General features: G+C 42.8%; 2 protein-coding genes across 4 annotated transcripts in view; both read right to left on the bottom strand.

Annotated features, from left to right (window-relative positions):
• mmadhcb (metabolism of cobalamin associated Db) overlaps nucleotides 1–14,430 on the bottom strand; it is a 31,301-nt gene extending 16,871 nt beyond the window's left edge. The window contains exons 1-7 of one of the 3 annotated variants that reach the window (XM_050048408.1): nucleotides 14,190–14,430; nucleotides 8,573–8,625; nucleotides 7,245–7,389; nucleotides 6,747–6,964; nucleotides 4,478–4,586; nucleotides 3,442–3,572; nucleotides 2,324–2,410 (exon numbers count right to left, since the gene is read on the bottom strand). In XM_050048408.1, the coding sequence (XP_049904365.1) occupies nucleotides 2,324–2,410; nucleotides 3,442–3,572; nucleotides 4,478–4,586; nucleotides 6,747–6,964; nucleotides 7,245–7,389; nucleotides 8,573–8,625; nucleotides 14,190–14,415 (969 nt within the window). In that variant the 5' untranslated portion in view covers nucleotides 14,416–14,430. Of the gene's footprint in view, nucleotides 1–2,323; nucleotides 2,411–3,441; nucleotides 3,573–4,477; nucleotides 4,587–6,746; nucleotides 6,965–7,244; nucleotides 7,390–8,532; nucleotides 8,626–9,023; nucleotides 9,260–14,189 lie in introns of those variants that run through there. The other 2 variants (XM_050048410.1, XM_050048409.1) reach the window with 2 other exon arrangements.
• Nucleotides 14,431–16,415: 1,985 nt separating this feature from the next.
• On the bottom strand, nucleotides 16,416–19,068 carry LOC126392679 (uncharacterized). The gene is made up of 2 exons (XM_050048225.1): nucleotides 18,276–19,068; nucleotides 16,416–18,111 (listed from the first exon to the last, which is right to left on the bottom strand). The coding sequence occupies exon 2, from the start codon at nucleotides 17,907–17,909 to the stop codon at nucleotides 16,416–16,418; it is 1,494 nt and encodes a 497-aa protein (XP_049904182.1). The 5' UTR covers nucleotides 17,910–18,111; nucleotides 18,276–19,068.
• Nucleotides 19,069–21,476: the final 2,408 nt, after the last annotated feature.

Genomic DNA, 21,476 nt, shown 5'->3' with positions numbered 1-21,476 from the left:
GTCGTTCATTGACCTGCGACCTAGGCTGTCCTGGTGCCACGTGCACTGATGGACATCCTTATGTTTGAACATGGTGTTAGTTATAGCCAAACTGCGACCCGCACAGAAGTCCAATAACTGAACACCACTCGGGTTCAGATCGGGCAGGCCGTTCCTCCCAATCACGCCCCTCCAGGTCCCGCTGTCATTGCCCACGTGAGCGTTGAAGTCCCCCAGCAGAACAATGGAGTCCCCGGTCGGGGCACTGTCCAGCACCCGTCCCAGGGACTCCAAAACCGTCACCTTCTCCTCCGAGAACCGTCACCTTACCGTGGTGGAGGAGTTTGAGTGCCCTAATGACCCTAGGAGCTATGCTGTTGGGGGCATTTTGCCCCTGGTAGGGTTTCCCATGGCAGATTGGTTCTGGGCGAAGGGTCAGACGAAGAACGGTTCAAAAGACCCTTCATGATGGATACAAACAAGGACACAAACAAGGACACGTGTACCCGGCCCGGAGGGTTACCGGGGCCCCGCCCTGGAGCCAGGCCTGGGGTTGGGGCCCGTGGGCGAGCGCCTGGTAGTCGGGCCTTCACCCATGGGGTCTGGCCGGGCCCAGCCCGAACCGGCTACATGGGCTCGTCCCCCTGCAGGCCCACCACCCGCAGAGGGATCCAGAAGGGTTCGGTGCAATGTGGATTGAGCAGCAGACCAAGGCGGGGGCCTTGGCGGTCCGATCCTCGGTTACAGAAGTTGGCTCTTGGGACATGGAATGTCACCTCTCTGGCGGGGAAGGAGCCGGAGCTTGTGGAAGAGGTTGAGCGCTACCGGCTAAATATAGTCGGCCTCACCTCGACACATAGTTCCGGCTCTGGAACCCTAGTCCTTGAGAGGGGTTGGACTCTCTCCTTCGCTGGAGTTGCTCCGGGTGAGAGGCGGAGGGCCGGGGTGGGCTTTCTGATGGCCCCCAGACTCTCTGCCTGTACGTTGGGGTTTACCCCGGTAGACGAAAGGGTTGCTTCCCTGCGCCTTCGGGTCGGGGGACGGGTCCTGACTGTTGTCTGTGCTTATGCGCCAAACAACAGTTCAGAGTACCCGCCCTTTTTGGAGTCCCCCAGACCCCCCCAATAAAGCAAAACTGCACATTTCAGAGTGGCCTTTTATTGTGGCCAGCCTAAGGCACACCTGTGCAATATTCATGCTGTCTAATCAGCATCTTGATATGCCACACCTGTGAGGTGGGATGGATTATCTCGGCAAAGGAGAAGTGCTCACTAACACAGATTTAGACAGATTTGTGAACAATATTTGTGAGAAATGTCTTTTGTGTATATAGAAAATGTTTTAGATCTTTGAGTTCAGCTCATGAAAAATGGGAGCAAAAACAAAAGTGTTGCGTTTATATTTTTGTTCAGTGTATATTCGAATATATATGTTTTTCATAAGTTCGAACCTAAATTTGATCATTCGAATATCATTAATAATTCATTAATACTATTAATAACGTCGTATATCACGGCGAACCCCGTTTGGGCAGAAATGGCTCGCCCACAAGCCGGGCCAGAGATGGACGCCGACCCCCAAATTCCATCAGATGCGTGTTGGTTGCGTCTGTGCACGCAGCGGATAACTAGCGCAGCCGTTCCGCAACGGACCCGCATCCAGTGGAATTCCGGCAAGAGACAGAGGGAGAGGCACGGACGGAGGAGCCAGCTGCGCCAACAGCACCCACTGCGCTGTCCGCGATGTGTGACCTGTTCGGGGAGACATACAGGGAGAGTGGTGCATCTGCTGCCTCCCTGCCTACCCTTTATGAAGAAGAGATGAAACGTTCATCCACTCTTGTGGTGGAAAACTACAGGTGCACTGAAGTATCCAAACATTGCGGTCAGAACGGGTGTTTTCATCCGAGTGTCACGTTCATATTGCGCCAGCAATAAGCATCTTATTTATATTTGTTTTTTGTTCTTTTTGTTCTTTTTTTAAATAATAATAATAATAATAATAATAATAATAATAATAATAATAAATTAAAAATAAATAAATAATAATAATAATAAAAAAATAATTTAAAAAATTAATAATTAATTCGAATATTAGTCAAACTCTACTAAATTAATTCAAAAATATTCAAACTCAATTTCATGGTGCTTTTGACAGCCCTAGTACTGATTGTAAAATCAGTTCAGTGTCTTCAGTTCAACAAACAAGCTCCAAAGATTTGAAGTAGGGTTCAAAAGGATCCAGATTCAATAAGCAGATTCAAAATTAGATTTAGATTCAATGAAATACTATCAAACCCTAACCCTTAGTGTTCGGGGTGGGGTTTGTGACAGTGCTATCTTACCGCCAGGCCTGAGGATGGGTCGATAAAGTCAGCCCAGAATCCTTCCCCCTGCAGAGCGTAGCAGATCTCCTTTGCTCCATCAATAAACTGCAAAGCACAGAAACAACTCAAGGCCCAGATACACCAAATAAACGTCAAAGAACTAGCAGTGATGAAAGCCCCCTGCTGCGTTGCCTGACGTCACCATGTCTCAGTCAAAGAGTTGCACATGAACTCACTGCAAAGACTACAGCTGACAGTCAGCCAGCACGTATGTTCTGCACCTGCGTCATAGGAAATACTGTAACTCTCCACACCAGAAGCCGGGGGGATTCATCATTAAAAAAGAGAAACCGGATGACCATCTTGCAGCTAGTTAGCCAGTTAGCGCATTAGCAAAACAATCCAATGCTGATATTGGATTTTACTGTGCGCTGGTGAACAATAGCACAAACCATCAGGAAACGTTTCTGCTTAAGAGCTCAGTGGCCAAAGAAAAATAATCTGACTTTACAGATTAAGTTTGTTTTGGTCTCACTCTCTCTTGACTTTAGCTCTTTGTTTACTTTCCTTTCCTTGAGTTGTGTTTTCATCAGCTTAGTGTGTCAGGGCCTTTAGTCTCACTTAGTGGTTCACTATTCATTCATTATTCATCAAATTGTGAATTCAAACAATTAGTCATTTTCTGCTGGCATCTTACATCTCAGCGCCTGATGCTAGGTTTGCACTGGACCCAGAAGAAGCTACAAGCTTCGCAGTGGGCTCACAATCTGCAGCTACAGTTTCAGCATCTGTTATACAGATTTAAGATTGGCGCAAATGCATCAATCTGTGAAGCTCTCACACATATTCAGTGTTTTAGAATAACTGATCGTGCTTTCATATTTTTTCCTCAATGATACCAATTTCCATGTGCACATACAGTATGTCATCTAGACTAAAATTACATAAAGAAATCTGATGATGTTAAACACTTTATTACAAATTTATTTTACATGAAGCAATAATGTTGCTGCTGCAGTGGCCAAAGGCTCTCATCCTGCCATATGGTTATCCGATGTCACCATCTGCTGGTCAAAACAACTGTTCCACAGCAGCTTCATCACTGCTACATATGACCTAACTGCACAGCAGCTTACCTTATCAAGCATCTGCTCTCTCTCCTGTTCCACCTCAGCACACCATGAGGTCATATCATTCTGGGCCTTTTGGGTCACTGTGACCACCATCATACCAGAGGATGGAGCCTCAGGAAACATGGAGTGGAAATCTGTTCATCACATCAACAGGAATCACACATCAGACAGTAACACTGCTTTTCATCAGCAGGAAAAGAAACACTTACACCTGAATCACACTGCCTGCGTGAGCAGCACCCCTGTGTTGTGCAACCTCTTGTTTTTTTGTTTTTTTTGGCACTCATGCTAGAGGTTTAGCAGCTACACTGCCCATGTGAGCAGCAGTACTGAGGCACAGCCTGGCTGCTGCTCAGCTGAGGAACATCAAGAGAATAGGAGGCGCACCTATTTTTTCTGCATGATGCACATAGTTTTCCTAAAAAATAGACAGTGAAAATGGTCTTTTGATAATCATATTGATATTATACCAACTTTGACTACAGTTTCAATGTCTAGATCTGTCACAGACATGAAAAAAATATTTCTTTTTAACTCAACACTTAATAAAAGCCCTCTGACAGCATTTCTGTGGAAAGACTTTCTTCATTTTTAGCACGAGGCTTTGTATTGTGAAATATTTGGATTGTGTTGTTGACAAGGCGGTGACTGCACGGCTCCATAAATGAGTGGAGTGCCAGCTTTTAACTATGGAAATACAGTAATTACAGCAGCATGCAGCTCTGCGGCTGTGCTGCAGCAACAACACTGTCAGTGTTAACACTGCACACGTGCCAGCCATAGCACTTCAGCAAGGTTGCCGTCACACGCTGCTCACACAGGCAGTGCGGCCCAGGTAGTAATTATTTTGCTCTCCTTCCGGTGGACAGAAAGAGAATCACAAACACTTGTATTACGAAGCCCTTTACCAGCAGAGACACATTCACAAAACTTAAAACTGTTCATTAAGCACCACATCAAAAATAGATACAAATTCAAAAAGAAAACACAGAAAATTAACTCAATGGATAATTGTGTGAACTGTGTATCTGTACTGTACCTTTCTTTAGTAGCTCGGGGCAGGACTGTATGGCACACTCCAGAGTGGAGTTATCAAAATACTGTGTAGCTCTATTGACATTCTGAGACGAGGCTGGGTCATCTTTCTCCTGACACACAAACACATATGCACACACAAAAACAGACATAAAAAAATCAACTCCAGTTTGCAGAAAGGTTTCACTACTTAGGAGTCTACTGACGTGACTGACTGTTTTCCGATTATTAGTCAGACTCCATGTATTTCCATAGAATAATATATAAATAACAATGAAGTGTTTTTTTTAATTTGAGAGCTAACTGATCCACAATATGAATAAATTTGGATTGTATCTTTATTGTTGGTAACTGTTGTATAATCACAATGTTACACCTGAGGGCTTGCTTTATCATCATCAGTGGCACCATATGTAATATTACTTAAATCAGAGATGACAGCAGTGATGTTCAGTTTTTTCTGACTCACTCGTTAATCCTTCCATGTGGATGCAATAGCAGAGCTTGGCCAGCAGATGTCACCACTGTGATATCAATGCTTTGACACAATAGACCATTTTCAGAACAGTGGTTCAGTGCTCCATTACTACTAGCAGTACCTTAACTAACCTACAATTTACTGAAGTTAAGACTGAAGGCTTTTGAATTATATTGTATTAGCCCATTAACCAGAGACAGCTGGTATAAATGGGCTAGGTGGGCTAAGCCCTGCCTATCTTTTACAATAAAAACAAGAAAAATATTAAATTAAATATTAAAATAATAGGTATTGAACCTTAGAACTGATTGTTTTTGGTGGAACCTATAGCAGCAACAGCACTAAAAAAGTCACAAAAAGGCAGGATTTATCTAAATGGGCTGATTTTTTACAGCCCATACTCCTAGAATCAGCTTTCAATCATTGTTGTCACATCGTGAGTGACAGGTGTCGTGACAAGCCCCCTTGATTTACTGTCCAGTTGGGCTAAATTAATTCAGCCCAGGCCACTGACTTTTGGCCAATGACAGTGCGTGGAAGTACAGTGAGGGCCTGCCAACTGTTACTGTAGTGGGACAGTGAGCACTGAGTCTTGCGAATTGCGTTAGCACCATGCTGAACAAGGTGGATTATTTTAAATGCTGTCTATCAAGCGGGACCTCATCCAAAAATCATCGGACTTAAATGACTTGATGATCAACCTGTTTGCATCCCAGAAAGGCCGTCGATGTGAGCTTCTCTTCAAATAAGGTAGGCCCAAGTAGGGCTGGGCGGTATTCGTGGTGACGGTAACTTACCGCAGTAAACTTGAGCCGCGGTACTTCTTTTGTGGTTACTTTCATACCGCAGTACTCCGACTACGGCGGCAGCACGGGGCCCGGTGGTCGGCCTGCCTGCCTGCCTCATGCACCTCCCTCGCTACGTGATGGAGGTGGCCTGGCTGACCGCCCCAAACCCAGGCCCGCGGGAGAAGGGGGCCCGGGAGCGGCCTTTTTAAATTGTTTTATTTAAGGTGTAAAAAATGAGAGAAGACGATACCATACCGTTACCGCATCCCCCCAAAAATAATAACGTGATATTGATGTTAGGCCATACCCAAGCCCTAGGCCCAAGCCCTAGGCCCAAGCCCTAAAGGAGCATTACTCCTTTCCTTTCTTTACCTTTCCTGTCTGTGTGTACAGCGGAAAATAGTCAGTGTGTGTGTGCTCGTGCAAGCGAGCCAGCGAGAGAGAGCTTTTGGCATCAGAACATTTTTGTAGTTAGCCTAATTCTCGAGTTTTGTTGTAGTGCATTGTTGCTGACCTACTGATCAGTATAGGCCACAGGCCTATTGCGTTAGCCCTCCCACTGAATTTCACCACGAGCCACTACTGCCATTAACTATATGTTTTCATTTGTAGTAACGTAGGTGCAGATGCTTTCAGTCACCTCTCTGTCAGCTCCACTAAATGTGTGCTGAATTTGTGCTAAACTGTGCTAAATTTAGGCTCTTGAATCTATTTTCCAAGTGTTGGTGGTGCTTTTTGTGGTTGGCTTGGACGGTGTTGGCATGTGGCTGCGAGTCACTCATCCTGCTCATACCCAAAGGAACCAGATGTGGGGGTGTGTATAGATTGTTTTTCAGTTAATTTCTCATTAAATACAATTAGTTAAAGTTAAATGAGCATTATCAGGGCATTACAGGTTAACTGGTGACACAATATGAATTACAGTTGCTTGAGTGGGTTTCCTTTTTAATCTAAAGCAATTTTCTTGTTCTCAGAAAAAGTGCTAATGTTAACATTATTACACTTACAAACAACTCTCCAATCATCTGGGCCAGAACGAACTCATGTCTCTCACTGCTGGATGGGGAAGACAGTACATCAGGGACCATCTTGCGTGCTAGGCTCTTCTTCTGTTCTGCTACTCCTTCTAGGTGGCAGTCAAAGCCCATGTTACCGGGCAGCTGGAAGCGATGGTCTTGGGGTCCAAAAGGCCCCATGCTCTCATCAGGCCACACTGTCCGAGGTCCTGAACCAGGGGGAAACCAATGGGAAAAGTACATGATGCATTAAAATTGAGGTTTCACATAATGCAAATTCTTAAAGGTTCACCAAAATCAGAGACTGAAAAGCTATATAACCCTACTAATGCTTTTGATACACGTTTCCAACCTTTATGTTCCCGCTCAAAAGGACTGCCCTTGTAAAGCATAATAAGACACACATAATGATCTAGACCCAGCTTCAACTTTTATATTTAATAATCAGCTCTAGCTTAGAAATATTACAATATACAACAAAAACCATACCCATGTCAGAGGGAATGATGGCTACGTGAGGCTCATCAGAGCCTGAGGATCCAGCAGTAGAGAAGGCTCTGGCTCCAGCCACACGATGCACCAACACATGAAGCCCTGGGAGGTAAGCAACCAGCCTGGCTCTGCTGCACAGCACCTGAACACAAACACATGTTGCTGATTCAACTGTATGATCATTTTGGATGATGTAGATAGTGGTGTGTTTGTGTCATGTTTGTGTGTGGAGGTGGCTGTAGCTCAGGAGGCAGAGCGGGTCATCCACAGAATGGCACTATGATCTCCACCTCCTACTGTCTGCATGTAAAAGTATTCTTGGGCAAGATGCTGAACCCCAAATTCCTCCTGTGTGTCAAAGTGTGTGTTTTTTAATCCGCTCATTGACAGCAAGCCAGTGTCAGTAGGAGGGTCACTGCTGTGGATGTGTTTCCCTGTCTGAGTTTCTCCAGGAGTTGCAGTCTTTAAAGAGTTAAGTCTGGCACTACAAACCCGACTGACTGACTGGTTAGTGATACTGTGAGTACCAGGTTGTAAATACATTTCTGTCATTGAACAAGAATATAGATGCTATTTTGTATTTTGATTTCCTGATTTGTTCTGTGAGGATCCGCAAATTTCCTCAAGGGGAAATTCCATTTTTTTTTTTTACTCTGTTGACATATACACTTGCACAAATGGGACCAATTAAATGGAGAGATGTCAGAGCGAGGGGGCTGCCATGGGCAGGTGCCCAAAGCAGTTGGGGGTTTAGTGCCTTGCTCCAGGGCACCTCTGCAGTGCCCAGGAGGCGATCTGGCACCTCTCCAGCTACCAGTTCACACTACATATTTGGTGCGGCTGGGGATTTGAACTGGACGACCCTCCAGTTCCTAAGCAAAGTGCCTGTGTACTGAGCAACTGCCACCCCAGCTTTATTAGATTGAACAGGTGTACCCAATTAAGTGGCCACTGAGTGTACATACACTTAGCTGCGAACTATGCTGAACCATCTCATGCACTCTTTTCATGCACTCAATTCTTTTCAATGTATAGAACTTTCATTCCCTGTGCAAATTAAGAAAAAGCATGTTGGGCGATTTTGGCCGATACTGGTAAGGTAAGGCCGATACTATCAGCATGTTAGCCAATTCCGATATTTCATTTTAAAGCCAATATCTGCCGATACCGATGACAGTATTATCATGCATGCCCAAGATGTGTATGTGAGTTAAGAATATGTAAATGTTTCACATTGAAAACCAGCTACAACCCTAACACACACACATTTATGTCTATGTCATACCATCTCGCTGCCTCTACACAACCACACACACTTGACTCACACTGGCCATCCTGGTGTGGCTGTTTTCTTGCAGTATCCAGTTCACGTATGTTTCTGAAAGAGTTGGAGATGAAACAGTTAGGAAGTGTTTCCAAATACATGTATTCTGACTACAGAATGTCACAACGTTACCCAAGCAACTGTCACTCTTTCCAATAAATGTGAACGTTTTAGCCATAGTAATCTATCATAACGTCCAGTAGTTAATGTAAGGAGTCACTAAGTTAAATGAATTGTGATTCACGTATATCATTCTGTCACAGGCCGTATAAATAAAGATACAATAACTGCTCTACCTCTCCAGGCCTCCCCTACAGTGTCCTCTAACGTCACTGAATCTGACGGGTCACAGGTTTGAGTCTAATACCGTTAAAGTTTTATTGAGTAACGTGATGTAAACGCTAGCTATTACTGTACCTTAGGCTAACAACGCAGCAGGAAGACGAACTTACCGAAGTTAACTCAAAGCAGATGGCAGCGTTAGTTAGCGTCCATTTGAAGTGTCAGACACAACACGGGAAAACAAAGACACCAGGCCTCTCTCTGATAACGTCAAGTGATAGTTTTATTAGTCGGGCAGATGTTTCTAAAGACTGGACTCATCCAAATCTAGCATCAGCACAACCGCGGTGGCATAACTCCTCCATGACAGATTCACCTTGGATTCGCGCATGCGTTGTTATGATGGAGGCTCATCGTCTTTCTTCTTCTTCTTCTTTTGGTTTTAATTGGCGGCTGGCATCCTACTATTAGGCGCATTGCCGCCACCTACCGGACTGGAGTGTGGAACAGGAGGCTAGCAGTAAATTAAAAAAACAAAAATAACAAAACAAAAACAAAAAAAATAAATAAATGGGAGGGGGGAACCCCCTCCAAACCCAATCTAGATCCTCTCAACTAAACCAGTTTTCCTAAAATATCTTCGTACATGTTTATTAATATCGTCTGATCTTTGTAACAGATTCCCTAGTGTGAATCCTACTTTCTCTTTCTCCAGGCCTGCTTTTAACACTCTCCTCTCTCTTTCATCCTCTTTGCATTCCATTAACACGTGTTGCACTGTCTCCTGCTCATTACAGCTTCTACAGTTACCTGTAGGGTGTTTACCAACTATTCTTAATGTGCTGTTCAGCCCTGTATGTCCCAGCCTGAGGCGGGTGAGGGCCACCTCCTCCTTCCTGCTCCTGCCCAACACCCGCCCTCCCCCCACTTGCTTCTGTATACTGTAAAAATGTCTCCCTGTGTCATTTCTGTCCCAGTACTCCTGCCACACCTTCTGCATATGTGTTTTAATGATTGATTTCCCTTCAGTTCTGCCCAGCGGAATATTGTTGTGTATTGTTTGCGCTTTGACTGCTTGTTTTGCCAGTATGTCCACCTCTTCATTGCCCTCAACCCCTGCATGAGCTGGGACCCACACAAAGCTGACTGTTCCCCCCCTGCTATGGAGTTGATGTAACAGTTGATGTATCTCCATAACTAGGTCTTGTCTACATGACTTCATTGTTTTAATACTTTTTAGGGCTGCATAGCTGTCTGACGCTATTAATGCATGCACAGTACTGCCTTCCTTCAACCACTTTAAGGCAAGTGTAATAGCTAAGAGCTCAACCGCATAAACCGAGGCATGATCTGTAGCTCTCTCTTTAATTGCCAGTCTCTGTTCTGCAATGTAGACTGCTGCCCCTGTGCGCCCAGTCTCTGGATCCTTTGACCCATCCGTAAATATCAATAGCTTGTTTGCATAGTTCTGTTCAATATATCTTTGCACAATAACTCCTGTACCACTTTGCCCTGATTTTTCCTTTAGTTGGCACTGAACACCAAAGTCCACCATTGGCTCCTGAAATACCCAAGGAGGAATTTCTGGTAAAGAACTACTTGACACATACTGCATATTACATAAACCAACACTCTCAGCTTTTATATTTCCAACCCAGCCCAAGCTCCAAAAATTTGCCTTGCTGTACTCTGAACACTCCTCTAATATTGCTTTTGCTGGATGAGACCTTTTGTGTCCCTGCAGATACACCCAGTATGCCAGCATGAGCTTCACCCTTCTTATCCTCAGAGGCTCTTCCCCCACCTCAACTTGTAGAGCAGCCACTGGAGAGGTCTTAAACGCCCCACTACATATCCTCAGCCCTTTGGCCTGTTCCACATCCAGCTTCTTAAGGTGACTCTCTGCTGCTGACATATAAGCCACACTGCCATAATCTATTCTAGATCTCATCATAGCTTGATATATGTTTAATAGAGACTTCCTGGTTGCACCCCAATCTCGCCCTGCCAAACACCTCATAAGGTTATTAACATTCTTACACTTATCTCTCACTTTTTCAATATGCTGCTTCCAGGTAAGTTTTTCATCAAACAAAACACCCAAAAACCGAATAACTTTGACTTGTTCTAGTGTTTGACCATATAGCTTTATTGACACCTCTTTATGTCGCTTAGCAAAGCATATTACTTGGGTTTTTGCCACTGACAGTTTAAACCCCCACCTATTCGCCCACTGCTCCACTTTTTCAACCGCTGCCTGCAGCTTTTTCTGCAGATACTCTTGATTTCTCCCCCTCACCCATAAGGCCCCGTCATCAGCAAATAATGACTTACTTATTCCTCCTCCCACTTCCTCAAATATGTCATTGATCATACAATTAAAGAACACTGGACTACACACACTCCCTTGCGGAGTTCCGTTTTCAACCTTATATATTGGAGAGAATTCCTGCCCTACTCTCACCTCTATCGTTCTCCCAAACAGGAAGCTCAACACCCAGTTATATAATTTCCCTCCTACTCCCAACTTATCTAATTTAATCAGCAGCCCTTCTTTCCATAGCATATCATATGCCTTCTCTATGTCGAAGAACACTGCCATCACTATTTCTTTATTTGTCTGTGCTTTCCTAATATCCGATTCTAACCTAAGCACTGAATCCATCGTATTTCTTCCTTTACGAAACCCACTTTGATACGATGAAAAAAGATTTCGACTCTCTAAAAAATACATGAGCCTTTCTGTCACCATCTTCTCCATTGTCTTCCCTAACTGGGATGTAAGTGCAATTGGCCTATAATTTGATGGATCTGATGCTCCTTTACCTGGTTTCAAAATTGGCACTATTACTGAGTGTTTCCATGCTTGTGGAACCTCCCCTGAATCCCATACTTTGTTAAATAGCTTCAATATTACCCCCAGCGACCTGTCATCCATGTGATCTAACATACAGTAGCAAACATCATCTTTCCCTGGCGACGACTGCCGCGCGTTGGAGACGGCTCGTCTTAATTCATACAAATTAAAGGGCAGGTCTAGGTCATCCCCTCTTGCCTGCTTTTTCTTAGTAACCCAAGTGTTTCGTGTCAGCACATTTTGCCTATGCTGCTTTGCTTCTGCTGAGATATTTTCTGAACTATGAACTCGAATCAACGTTTCAGCCAATAGTTTCGCCTTCTCTAAACTACTGACTGCTGTTCTATTATCTTTCTTCAGAATCGGGATTGTTATACTTCTCCTTATTCCACTCATTTTTTTGATCATTCCCCAAACATCTGATAGCTGTACCTCCTGCCCTATTCCACTACAGTACTTCCTCCAGCACGCCCGCTTAGCTGCTCTGATCGTCCTTCTCACCACTGCCTGTGACCTTTTATATTGGATTAATGACTCCATTGTATGCTGTTTCTTCAACAATCTGAATGCCCTGTTGCGTGTTTTTATTGCCTGTTTGCAGTTATCGTCCCACCATGGTACACTTTTTACACTTCTGCCCCCTGACACTTTTGGAACTGTCTCATCAGCAGACTGTATTATAGCTGTGACCAGTCTCTCATTCCATTCATCTACATCTATCCCTTGCCCCTCATGTAACTCCTCAAGTTTATTTCTACTCACTGCCTGATAAACATCCCATTTAGCATTCTGAATTTTCCACCTTGGCACCCTCCTTTCCTCCTCTCGCTGCATTTCTACTCCCACCTTACTAATGACTGGATAGTGATCACTCCCCATTAATATTTCATCTCGCACTTCCCAATCTGTGACACCTGCCATCTCATTAGACATTAAAGTTAAGTCAATTGCACTCTCCTTATTTCGTACACAATCATACCTAGTGCCCCTCCCATCATTCATACATACTAACCCTTTATCCTCTATAAATTCTTCCACTATTGAACCATTTGAGTCTGTTCTCTCACTCCCCCATAAAGTGCTATGTGCATTGAAGTCCCCACACCACACTATTTTCCCTTGCACATCCCCCAGTACCGTATTCAGTGTATCCATACTCAATCTGTTGCATGGGTTATAGTAATTAATAACCGCTACCTCATACCTTCCTGTCCAAATTTTAATTGTTATGGCCTCATGTTCTGTCCCTATTTGAACAATATTGAACCCTGTTCCATCCTTAACAAAGGTAGCTACCCCACCACCTGTCCCATTCTTCCTGTCATTTCTTACAGCCGTGTACCCATGTAGTACAAAATCCCACTGCACTCTCAGCCATGTTTCTTGAACGCAGATTATACTGGGTTTGTCCTGTAACCCAGAAATAAACTTCTTAAATTCCTGCCCATTAGCTATGAGGCTTCTTGCATTCCATTGCAATATACTTAGGACCATGATGATCCCCCACCCCATATTGATGACTGTTGTGACGGAATCTGTGAACTGAATGCCCCTCCTTTCAAAAGGTCCTCCACTTCCTCCCACCCGATGGCCTCCAGTCCCAGATACTTCTCTGCTGCTTTCACTATTATTTTGATTTTTTCCGTTTTTTTGTCCGTTTGCGCTGCACAGTTAATCACTTCAACCATAAACAGTACGAAATCTCTCTTCCCCACAATCATCGTGTCTTCCTTAATTCTTTTACAGCCTTCATGTGCTCTCACTTCATGCCTTTCTGTCGCCCTGGCATTACTTTCAGTTGCCTGCACCCTCACCCTCCTGGCCGCTTCTGCGTATGTGACCCCGTGTGATGTTTGAATTTGCTGCACTTCTGCTGCTCTCTTACTGACTTCACATCCCCTGTATGCAGAAGTATGTTCCCCTCCACAATTGCAGCACTTAAGCTTGGCTCCGTTTTCACATTTCCCATATTCATGCTCCCCAGCACATCTCCCACACCTTTGTTTCCCCTTACACACTGCTGCAACATGCCCATACTTCTGGCATTTAAAGCACCTCAATGGCGGAGGCACATAGAGCCTCACACCGTAACTCATATACCCTATATACACTTTATCAGGGAGTTGCTCCTCGTCAAATGTAACCAAAACCGACAGACTGTCACATCTTTCCCCCTCACGGGTTGTTTTCAGGCGCTTTGCTTCCCTCACTTTCGCTCCCTTTACATTTTCTTTTATCTGATCAGTAGATATACTTAACGGCACACCGAAGATTACTCCTCGAGTGAACCCTCCTCCCTTCCTAGCCAGCGTTGCTACCACCTTCTTCCCCTCAATTTTATCCACCCTGATGGCTCTCCCCAGCTGCGCACTATCTCTACAAAAAATCAGCAGTGCTCCATTGCGCAACACTCTCGCACTTTTCACATCTCCCACTTGTTTATTTATTGCTTTGGTAAGGTGAACAGGATTCCACTCACCAAACGAGGCACCTTCTTGCTCCAGTCTAATGATTACTTTATGCTCTTCCTCGTCCTCTCTTGCTTGCTCGCTATCTGTTTCTTCCGACGCTGAGCTCATTCCTCCCTGTCCCTTATTCCTGCGTTTACGCTTCGCCTTCCCCCCTTTCACAACCTTCCAACTTTCATTTCTCCCGCCACCTAATTCCATCCCATCATTTCCTGACCCGTCACTTCCCTCTGCCATCTCCTGTCCATTCACAGTCCGCGCTCGCTCTCCCCTGCCAGCCGCCGACCNTTATTCCTGCGTTTACGCTTCGCCTTCCCCCCTTTCACAACCTTCCAACTTTCATTTCTCCCGCCACCTAATTCCATCCCATCATTTCCTGACCCGTCACTTCCCTCTGCCATCTCCTGTCCATTCACAGTCCGCGCTCGCTCTCCCCTGCCAGCCGCCGACCACGTCTTCTCGGCCAGTTACGGATTCGCTCGGCTAATCAACTAACCTACAATCAGATACAGATACTGTGCCCCTTCCGACTTTTCCTCATCTTCTTTCTGGATGGCGTTTGCCAAATAATTTAAGTTCGCATTACCGCCACCTACTGACCGGAGTGTGGATGTTAATGGCTCTCTGGGTTTTAAAGCAGCTTGCATCCTTAGTGTTGCAATACTTCCATTATCTGGAGTTAGTTAACTTCTACAATGTCCAGTTAAATTCTGTTCATCAGTCCTGTTGTCAGCAGGAAGCTGACCAGGCTCTCCTGCCTCGTTCACTCTCCCCACAGTTCAATAGGCCTATATCATCCCTTCTTTCCATTCCTTCCTTCATATCCTTCCTCATTTTTGCATATGACATGTAAAGTACATGCTCTATGTTTTTTTCTTTTTATTTGACAGGACAGACTTAAGCGTTAAGGGGGTAGAGAGAGGGGGATGACATGCAGCAAAGGGCCGCAGGCTGGAATCAAACCCACAGATGCTGTAGCAAGGATAATGTCTTTGTACATGGGACACCCGCTCTGAGCTAAAGGGTGCCCTAATACATTCCCTACTGTCTCTTCTGTCTGGCATTGTGTACACAAGAATTGTGGAGTTTGGTCCCCCTCCACAACTTGTTGTATATTGGAGGACAAGATTTAAAGGAGGAGAGAAAAAAAACTTTATTTAAAAGGACAGACAGAAAAGGAATTTGGTTTAAACAACTCACTTTTCTTAAAGATCCAGTGTCACATTTCCGCATTTTCACGTCGGCCACATTAGTATAGCCCAACTACACTGAGCAGTGGTTAGTTTGTTTTGGAGAGGAAGAGACCTCTGTGGATAATTCAGCCTCTGCTGAAAACCCTCTGAACATCTGGATCTTATGGTATCAGAGGAAAAAGGTGACCACACATTAGCATGTTTTGAACTAGCTGTTTGTAGCGACATGCCAAACTGCATTGGAAATACATGGATTTTTTGTGTGAAGCTAAGTTATTTAAGCAATTAGCCCCAAGAGGCCGTGGTTTGCTGGCAATTTTTGTTGTGCCTAACAATGCCCCTTAGCCGTGGTAAAATCAAGGCAAACCATGGCCTCACGGGGCTAATTGCTTTTATAAAACGGTTACTACATATACCTGGTTGGGTTTCATAAAATAACACACATTAATAAGAGCTGCAATAATTTATTAATGAGAAATAATCATTCTTTCACTCTTCCGCCAAAGAAATAGTTCCTCAACAAGCAACAGACGGACACAAAAACACACAGGAGCTACAGAAACACAGTGGAAAGCATGCTTAAAGTTTATTAACATTTATCTGGGTTGACTATTTAGCTACATTTATCTGGATATCTCCATTTATTGTGCAATTGCTGAAGTAGTGTTCAATTATGTTAGCACTCCTCTTTGCTAGTACGGGGGTGTCTGACTCTGGACAGGTGTGTTTTAATTGCGCTGTGCCAGAAGCAAGGATGTTGCTCCAGGATTTTCTCTCATCGTAGTTTGGGCGCCAGTATGACTGCAGGGAAGATTCACATTTATGCCCCGTTACTGACATGATTTCTCTTGCCTCTAGGCCAACGTCAGAGAGTTTTGGTACAGTGGTGCTTCGCAGGCAGTGGTTGGTGTAGATGGTCTCAGTGCCGGTGTTCTATCGAGCTCTTCTTCTTCTTCTTTCTTTTTATAGCGGTTGGCAAACAACTTTTCAGGTGCATTACCGCCACCTTCTGGACTGGAGTGTGGAACAGAATATACTATGTATTTAAAAATTTTTTACAAGCCCTGTTGCTTCCAAAAACCTAAAAATCTCTCCAAATACAACATCCCCTGAGTTTCTCCTCAATATATCTGCTACATTAAACGGTATCTTATTTCTCTTAAATGCTGCTTTGAGTGTGTTTCTCTGTGTTTGGTACTTTGGACACTGGAAGAGGATATGTTCTACAGTTTCTCCTGACTCACAATGTTCACAATTTCCTGTTTCATGTTTCTGTATTATGAATAATGTGCTATTTAACCCCGTATGACCAAATCTCATGCGTGATATGATGTCTTCTTCTTTGCTGCTCCTATGACATTCTCTCATTTCTCCAACATTCCTTTGTATATTGTAAAAATGTCGACCTCTGCTCTCTCTGTCCCATTGCTTCTGCCATTTCTTCTTCATCTCTGATTTTACTATACTTTTAATCTCGGCTTTACTGTATGTTACAACCATTGATATTTGTTCTTTTCTTGTTGCACTCTTGGCATACTTATCGGCCAGTTCATTCCCCTCAAATCCTATATGTGCTGGAACCCAAATGAACTTGATCTCTACTCCTGCTCTCTTTATTCCCTGTAATATATGTGCTATCTCGAATATTATATCTTGTCTTATATCTGACTGAACATGTTTTATACTGACCAATGCACTACTGGAATCTGATGCTATAAGCACTTTACCTGGTCTGACTTCATGTACCCAGTTCAATGCCATATGAATGGCCAGTAGCTCTCCTGTGTATATTGCTAAATCATCATTGACTCTTTTATTCAATACAATATTTAAATCTGGAACTACAAATGCTATTCCTACTCTGTTTTGTCCTGATTTGGATGCATCTGTATATACTTTAATAAACTGACTGTATTTTCTATTTATATATTTGTTCACTTCACTCACACTCACACTTTTCCCTTTTTCTTTCTTTAGTAATCTCAAATCGATAATTGCCTCTTCCAGTGTCCAAGGTGGGACAATAGAAAGTGGAACTGTTTTACTCATATTTTTATCAGCTATCCTACTTTCTTTAACCCGGTTTTCAATTGTCCATCCAAAACTTTGTACCTTTCTTCTTTCTTTCTCTTGACATGGTTTTAAAATATTCTGAGCTGGATGGTTTTCTCCATGTCCCCTTAAATGTGCCCAATATATCAATGATATTTGCTCTCTTCTAATTTCTAGAGGCATTTCACCCATCTCTACTTGCAAGGCTGACACTGGAGTGGTTTTCTTTGCACCACAACACACTCTTAGTGCTTGATACTGTATGCTATCCAGTTTTTTTAACATTGTTTTTGATGCAGATTCATATACTATACATCCATAATCTAATACTGACCTGATTAAACCAATATATACCGTTTTCAATGATGCTCTATGTGCTCCCCAATCTCTTCCTTTCAAACACCTAATAATATTCAGTATCTTTTTACACTTTCCTACTACTTTTTCAATATGTGTTTTCCAAGTAATCCTTTTGTCAAACCACATCCCTAAATACTTAAAACAATCCACTATTTCTAAATCTTGCTCATATAACTTAAGATTGATTTGGTTTTGTATTCTCTTTTTGGTGAAGACAACCACTTTTGTTTTGTTAACTGAAAATCTAAAGCCCCACTTCAATGCCCAAGCTTCTACCTTTCCAATAGCCTCCTGCAATTTCCCGACAATAAATGCAATATTTCGCCCCCTTTTCCACATAGCCCCATCATCTGCAAATAACGAAACACCAATAGAACTGCATACGTTACTAAATATGTCATTTATCATGATTGAAAATAAAATCGGACTAATAATACTACCTTGAGGGGTTCCATTCTCAACTGTGTAGTTTTCACTCAAGTTTTTACCCACCCTTACTGATATCTTCCTGTTAGTTAGAAAATTCTTGATCCATCTAAATATTTTCCCTCTTATTCCCATATGATATAATTTAATAAGCACCCCCTCCTTCCACATCATATCGTACGCTTTTTCCACATCGAAAAACACAGCCACTATACTTTCTTTATTTACATGGGCTCTCCTTATCTCATGCTCTAAGCATAAAGCAGGATCTACCGTGCTCCTTCCTTTTCTGAATCCACTTTGATAGCATTTTAATTCTCCCCTTGTTTCTAAATAATAATTCAACCTTTCATTAATCATTTTTTCCATAGTTTTGCCTATATGAGATGTTAGAGCTATTGGCCTGTAGCTCTCTGGCAAACTCGAGTCCTTACCTGGCTTACAAATAGGAACAATTATAGATTCTTTCCATTGATTAGGTAAGTTCCCCTCTTCCCATATCTTATTGTACAATTTCAATAACACCTCTTTACTTTGATCACTAAGATTATCTAACATACAATAGTTTATTTCATCTTTTCCTGGAGTTGTTTTTCCAGTTTTTTTTAAAGCATTATTCAGTTCTGTCACTGAAAACTCCATATTAATTACATTTCCGTATTCTTCTTCACCTTGTATCGTTTCAATATTTTCTAATACTGTTTTTTCCCTGCCTTCTTTCTCTTTGTTACTCAAATTTTCTGTACTGTGTACCTTAGCAAAGGTTTGTGCTAATAGCTCCGCTTTTTCCTTGTCCTCTATTATAAAGTTCCTGTCATTTTTCATTACTGGATATCCGTATTCTTTCCTATTACCTGACATTCTTTGATCATACCCCACACTCTTTCCAACGGTGTACTCCTACCAAGTGACTCACAATACTTTCTCCAATACTCTCTTTTTGTTCTTTTTTATTACTCTCCTCACTGTTGCCTGTTGTTTCTTATAATTTATTAAATTCTGAAAACTAAGAGCTTTTTTCAATACCTTAAAGGACTTGTTTCGAGCTTTTATTGCCTCAGTACATTAATTTGTCCACCATGGTACTAATCTTTTCTTTTTATTCCCACTGCTTCTTGGAATAGACTCCTTTGCTGCCTCAATTATATTTTTGCAAATTTCATTGTTCAGTTCATTAATCGATGTATTTACATTTATCATTCTCATTTTACCCTCACTCAATATTCTAAACTTATCCCAGTTTGCTCCCTCAAATTTCCATCTCCCCTCTCTCTTGCTCTGATCAATGACACTTTCCATTCCTATACTTATATATATTGGATAGTGGTCACTACCCACTGTGCTCCTCCTTAATACTTACCAATTACTTTTCCCTGCCAAAGGTTGTGAGACCAATGTGAGATCTATTGATGACTCTGTGCCCCTTGCCAAATTCACCCTTGTGCCTGCACCAGTATTTAAACATACCAGTCCTTTGTCATCTAGTATTTCCTCTATTACTTCCCCATTTGAGTCATCCTGGTCCCCCCACACTGTGCTATGTGCATTAAAGTCTCCACACCAGACTATTTTCCCTCTCCAATCATCAAGAATACCTTCCATTTCTTCTTTTTTTAATTGTTTGCATGGATTATAGAAATTAATTACTTTTATGTGTCCCTCTTTTGTCCAGACCTCTAAAACTACTACCTCTAATTCTTGTGATGTTATTATTTGTCTATATTTCACACCTTGACTGATAAATATTGCACACCCTCCACCATTTCCATTTGTTCTGTCCTTTCGAATGCTAGAGTATCCACTTATAACAAAATCCAAATTTGGCTTGAGCCATGTCTCTTGTACACAAATAAGATCTGTTTTTTCCTTTAACTTGCCGATATATTTCTTAAACTCTTGTCCATTTGCAATGAGACTCCTAGCATTCCATTGGAGTATGTACACTATGACATGTAGGGGCTGCTGCTTGCTGATGTCCCTTCTCCCTGACTAAGGTCTGCTTGTATTTTTTCCCAGGATAACTCCTTCATATTCAGAAATTTTGCTGCTGCCTTCACAATTATTTTGATTTTTTCTGTTTTAGTTTTTGCTTGATCTGAGCAGTTTATGACTTATGCAAGAAAAAGTACTAGTTTTTCTGTTGACAGTCCCGTCTGCTGGTTTAACACACTTGACTTCTTTGCTTCCTCCATCTCTTCCACCCTTTTTTCTTTGCTCACAATCTTTATTGCTTCTGCGTATGTCACTCTCTGCTCTGCCCTGACTTGTTGAATTTCAACAGCCTGTTTCCTCACTGTACACCCTCCATAAGCCGCTGTATGATTTCCTCCACAGTTACAACATTTAACTGGGTTGTTGTTTCCACATTCCCCATACAGATGCTCCCCTCCACATCTCCCACACCTCTGTTTTCCCCTACACACTGTAGCGACGTGACCATATCTTTGGCACTTGTAACACCTGATAGGAGGCTGAACATATGCTCTTACATTAAAACTCATATATCCTATCATGACCTTATCCGGCAGAAATTGATCTTTAAATTCTAGCATCACTGACATGCTGTCAACTTTCACCCCATCTCTGAATGCCTGCAGGCGCTTAATTTCTTTAATTGATCCTCCCTTAATCATTTTTTTTAACTCCTCTAGGTTTTCTCCCAAGGGTATTCCTGAAATCACTCCTTTGGCGCCGCTCCCCCTTCCAACTACTTTCCTCTCAGCAACTTCTTTTTCACATACCCTTTGTAGCTTGAGCGCCTTATCCCTTTGTCCTGCATTCTTGCATTTCAAAAACAGGCTGCCGTCTCTTAAGACTTTCGCTACTTCAATATCTCCAAGTGCTTTCCTCAAACAATTCGTCAGCGTGATCGGACTCACCGATGATATCTCTTGTCCTGTCTTGAATTTCATAATTACTTTAAACTCCTCTGTCATGTGTTTTTTCCGCATATCATTTCTTTCCTCATCATCAGTAAGAGAGCGTTTACTAGATGTCATTTTCATACTACTGCTCTCCTTTCCACCTGTCTTCCTCTGACTCTGAACTGTTTTCCATATCTCCATATCCTCCTCATCAGACCCGCCACCACTACTACTTGCCATTCTGCTCCAGTCACAGTCCAGATTATGCCAAAAACCACCGATCTTCTACGGTGTTGCTGTCAACAAACACCGATTTTTTCCTCTTCTACTCTCGGTTTACCAGCGGAACGCAAAAAATACAAGGGGTGTGTCCCAAGTCTCTTAAATTATTGCTAGTGCTACT

The sequence above is a fragment of the Epinephelus moara genome, chromosome 7 (genome assembly GCF_006386435.1).
Source record: "Epinephelus moara isolate mb chromosome 7, YSFRI_EMoa_1.0, whole genome shotgun sequence".
In the NCBI taxonomy this organism is placed as follows: Eukaryota; Metazoa; Chordata; class Actinopteri; order Perciformes; family Serranidae; genus Epinephelus; species Epinephelus moara.
This window is presented reverse-complemented; position numbering and strand designations above follow the sequence as displayed.

Coding starts and splice junctions, on each gene's coding strand:
- LOC126392679 (XM_050048225.1), bottom strand. CDS start 17,909: ATGTGGTTTGACAAAAGGATTACTTGGAAAACACATATTGAAAAAGTA.